Source organism: Phaseolus vulgaris, chromosome 7 (assembly GCF_000499845.2).
Source record: "Phaseolus vulgaris cultivar G19833 chromosome 7, P. vulgaris v2.0, whole genome shotgun sequence".
NCBI classification, from domain to species: Eukaryota; Viridiplantae; Streptophyta; class Magnoliopsida; order Fabales; family Fabaceae; genus Phaseolus; species Phaseolus vulgaris.
The window spans coordinates 29,751,452-29,755,405 of record NC_023753.2 but is presented as its reverse complement, the minus strand read 5'-3'; the positions used below and the strand labels follow the sequence as shown (position 1 = coordinate 29,755,405).

The 3,954-nt window shown below is 37.1% G+C and overlaps 1 protein-coding gene across 1 annotated transcript; it reads right to left on the bottom strand.

The window, feature by feature from the left end:
- Positions 1-494: 494 nt before the first annotated feature.
- Positions 495-3,162, bottom strand: LOC137829796 (probable WRKY transcription factor 21). The gene is made up of 4 exons (XM_068636711.1): positions 2,919-3,162; positions 1,709-2,840; positions 1,494-1,619; positions 495-938 (listed from the first exon to the last, which is right to left on the bottom strand). The coding sequence occupies exons 2-4, from the start codon at positions 2,512-2,514 to the stop codon at positions 794-796; spliced, it is 1,077 nt and encodes a 358-aa protein (XP_068492812.1). The 5' UTR covers positions 2,515-2,840; positions 2,919-3,162; the 3' UTR covers positions 495-793.
- Between the last annotated feature and the right edge of the window lie 792 nt (positions 3,163-3,954).

Here is a 3,954-nt window from a genome sequence, read left to right as displayed (position 1 = left end):
AGCCAAGATACACTTCTCTTAGAGGAACTAACAAACCGAATGAAACTTTACATGTAGATAATGCAAATGACGGAGGGTGCTCCATTCATTTCCCTCTGTTCAAAAGTCCAACTTTGAATTATTACACGACATCTATCATCCATCCAGGGACTTGATGGTCCTAAAACAGCTTCAACCTACGAAGTAGATGAAAAGGAATATCTGTAGTTACCAAACTTGTTAGCATCCACTACCTTCACTACCAGGCGCCACGCCATGCCTTTCTTCAATTGGCCTATGCTCATATAACTTTCAAACCATTATTTATTACCTTATCCTGCAACATCTTCTTACAACAATCACCACTCACAAATATCATGTCATACAAAATATCCCATCTCACTAGCATCTCAATAGTGTGTGAGACACCTCATATAACCAAAATAGTATATGAGAAGTGAAAATTTTACTCTTGGATTTGAGTTTGGCTCATCCAAATTTTAACAAAAGTACCATGTTTTAAAAGCTATTCATTCATATCGAAAAGCCTGAAGAAAGATGAAATAGTTCTTAGGAATTGAAACTAGTCAATTTTACAGACTTTGTTCATTTAATCAGTGATCCTCCTCACCCTCTCTAAATAAACGGCTGGTTAGCCAAACTATAACAAAAGCCAAAATCTACGCCAACAATATCCTTCTCTGCTTGCATCACTTAAATATGTACAGTAGCCACTCAAGCCAATCAAACAAAGGTTTTGAGAAATTTAATGATGGACTTGATCTTGTTAATGATGGACTTGTCTCCACATAGTTCATGCATTTGCAGATTGCGTTGGTAACTTAGGGTGGTTATGTTCGCCTTCATAGGTGACAATTAGCATGGTCGGCTCTTCCAAACACCTCTCAACATGCTTTCTAGCAGGACACCCTCTCATGCTGCTGCATTTGTAGTATCCCCTGAAAGTTAAAAAGGAGGAATTAAGGTCGGTTTTCTCAAACATAAAACATGTGGTTCACCTTCACCGGGTTACCGATAAGGTGCAAACAATAGAGGGAACCTTATGGAAGGAGTTTGTGCCAAGACTATTAAATTGCTAAACTAATTTCTCAAACATGTGTTCTAGACATTGAAGAGCCATGAAAGATTTGTACACATAAGGATATCCAATGACAAGTTCAATCACCCCCTAGTCTATAACGATCTCATCAACCTCAATAACAACTAATAACAAATTACTGACAGACAAAGGAATACAATCAAAATATTGGGAACCTGTTTGCACACTTAAAAATTAAAGAATATGAAACCAAAAAAATGGCCTACACGCTAGTGTATCATCCTCATGCACACTTAACTTCAATGCTGTAAAAGGAAAGATAGATCATAAATGCACACCAAACAGCTTAATTGTCAGAAATAGCAACATACTTTAAAAGGTTTAGAAAGCCCAATTATGTTCATGTGGTGTCCCTTGAATCAATCAAATATCTGAAAGCAGAGCTAGAACAAACCTAGGGTGAGGAGAGCCCTTGATTGGCTTTTGGCCATACTTTCTCCATGAATAATCATCAGGTGGAATATCTGCAAGTTTGTTGCTGATAGCAGGCACCTTAATTGGCCTCTTCACTCTATGTTTCCTGTGGAGAACACACAGAATTATTAATGACAGATTAAAAGGAAAAATAAAAACCTTTGATGTAACGGAAATTAATGAAATATGTGTTACCTCTTCTTAGAGCAATGACATCTAGAACTGCTCCCACATTTCAAGCTTCCCTCATCACCTCTTGCAGAACATTTTCTCTTGTGCTGTTGCGAATTCTGATCAGATGAGTGCGGAGCTCCTATTAAATGGAAGACACCTCCATCCAAGTTAGCCACACTTCCGTCTATGCTCAAGGAAGAAATAAAAGACCTATTGGATGACATTGTTGGTGTGCAGCTAGTGCTGTCAAAATTCAGGTTTATGCCACTATTGCTCCTTCGGAACATCATTTCCGCTTGATGCTTCAACTGTTGCTGTTGTTGTTGTTGCTGCTGCTGCTGTTGCTGTTGCTGCTGGAGCAACGCCCTTTGATGATGCTGTTGCTGAAAGAAGTGATAGTGAGCTGAAGAAGCATGTTGAGTGAGGTGAAGAGGACTTTTCCCACTAGAGCTCAATTCCAAAGAGGGCTGTCCAAGAGAGAGTGAATGTTTAATGGTTGAACCCATTTCCTGAAGTGAATTGTCAGGAAAGCTGGCTTGGAAAAGCTGCAGATTTTTTGAGTGATGGTTGTTGGTTTTGCAATTTGGGTTGTCTAAGAAGATACTTTGATGTGTAAAGGGGGCTTGAGGGTTTTCAAGCTTCCTCACTCTTGCATGACCCAAACCACTGTGAAGCAAGGACACAACCTTCTTGAACCTTACCACAGCATCCCCAGTTTCCATCACTAAATTCCTATGCTGAACCTGATCCCTTGGTTGAGACAACAAACTCAGAACCCTATGACAGCTTTCAACAGCTGTTCTATTAGCTTGCTCAACCTCTTCCATGTTAGCCTCTATAAAATAAATATAAACAGACAAAAAGGGGCAAAAGAAAAACTAGAGTCCCCAAACAAGGGGCAGAACTACACCAGAATACTAAAAAAACACCATCCCACTTATCCACCAACATTCAGCCTTGTGTGGCGGATAAAACGACCCAGGTGGAAAAAATCCCATTTTTCACCAGACAAGGAGCCACAGAAACAGGATTTCAAGTTAAAGTTTCAAAATTCCAACTCAGGAAGAAAAAAAGACATGCTTTTTCGAAACTAAGAACAACCGTTGAATCAGAACAAACCGAGGGTGCCTCGCAGGTTGCAGCATATCCTCTTCTAGAAAAAAAAAAATCAACCCAATTTTCCAGTGAGAAAGAAAAAAAACAGAAAAAGCACCAAAGCACAAGCACAGACCTTGACGAACTTGGTGGTGTTAAACCCTAGATTCTTCTTCCCTCGGTTTTGAGACTGAAAGGTGTGAAAGAGAGAACTTTGCTTCCCTTAGAGACTTCACACAACACAACCATCATACATAAGAATACAAAGCCTCCAACTTTAGAGAATATATATATAATTCATATACATGTATTATTAAATCCAGAGCAACAAGTGAGGAAAAAAAAACACATAATATTATATTATTTGTAGCTCTTGCGAGAGAGAAGAAGAACAAAGAGTAGGAGTTTGTTTAAATAAGCAAAATACACAAAGGAAGAGGAACTGAGAAATGAAACTGCTGTCTCTGTCACAGATTTGAAGGTGGGACCCACACGAAGACCTTTGTTATTCTTTTTCATCCTTTTTTTCAGCTTTAATTAATATTTTCTTAGACCTACCCATTTCAGCTTCACTTTTACTACTTCTTTCTCTTTTTCTCCCATTCCTCTATTCAATTCAATTTCTTCACTGGGTTTCACTACTTTTCTCTTTCAGTTTCGAATTTTGGACATATTACCTTGTTTCCTGTGTTCTTTCATACCATGTTTGCAAGTTCTTTTCTTTCAATGTAACGTTTTACACATATTCAATTCAATTGTGCTGTTCTGTTCTTTTTTTGAAATGTAAATGATCCTTGTGCTTGGTCTCATCCATCAGTTTAATCTTTTCATTAATGACTTATTTAGAGAATAGAAACCCTCATATTAAGTTAAACTTATTTAATGTTTATTTAAACACTACACTATACACCCAATAGAAGATATTATAAATAAACTAATATAGTTAAGAACTTGTTTAATGATGGAACTGTTACTTTTAGAAAAGAAAAATAAAATCTATGAAATCTTTGTTTTTAGTTACTATTGAAGGAGTTATTTATTAAAAAAACTAAGATAATGTGAGGAATTTTCTTCAAATGTATAGTTTTAAGTCTTGGTACAATTATTTTTAATAAAAAAATTCCAGTTATTAAGATAAGAGCATGGAATGAATGAGGGTGTTGGATTGACGG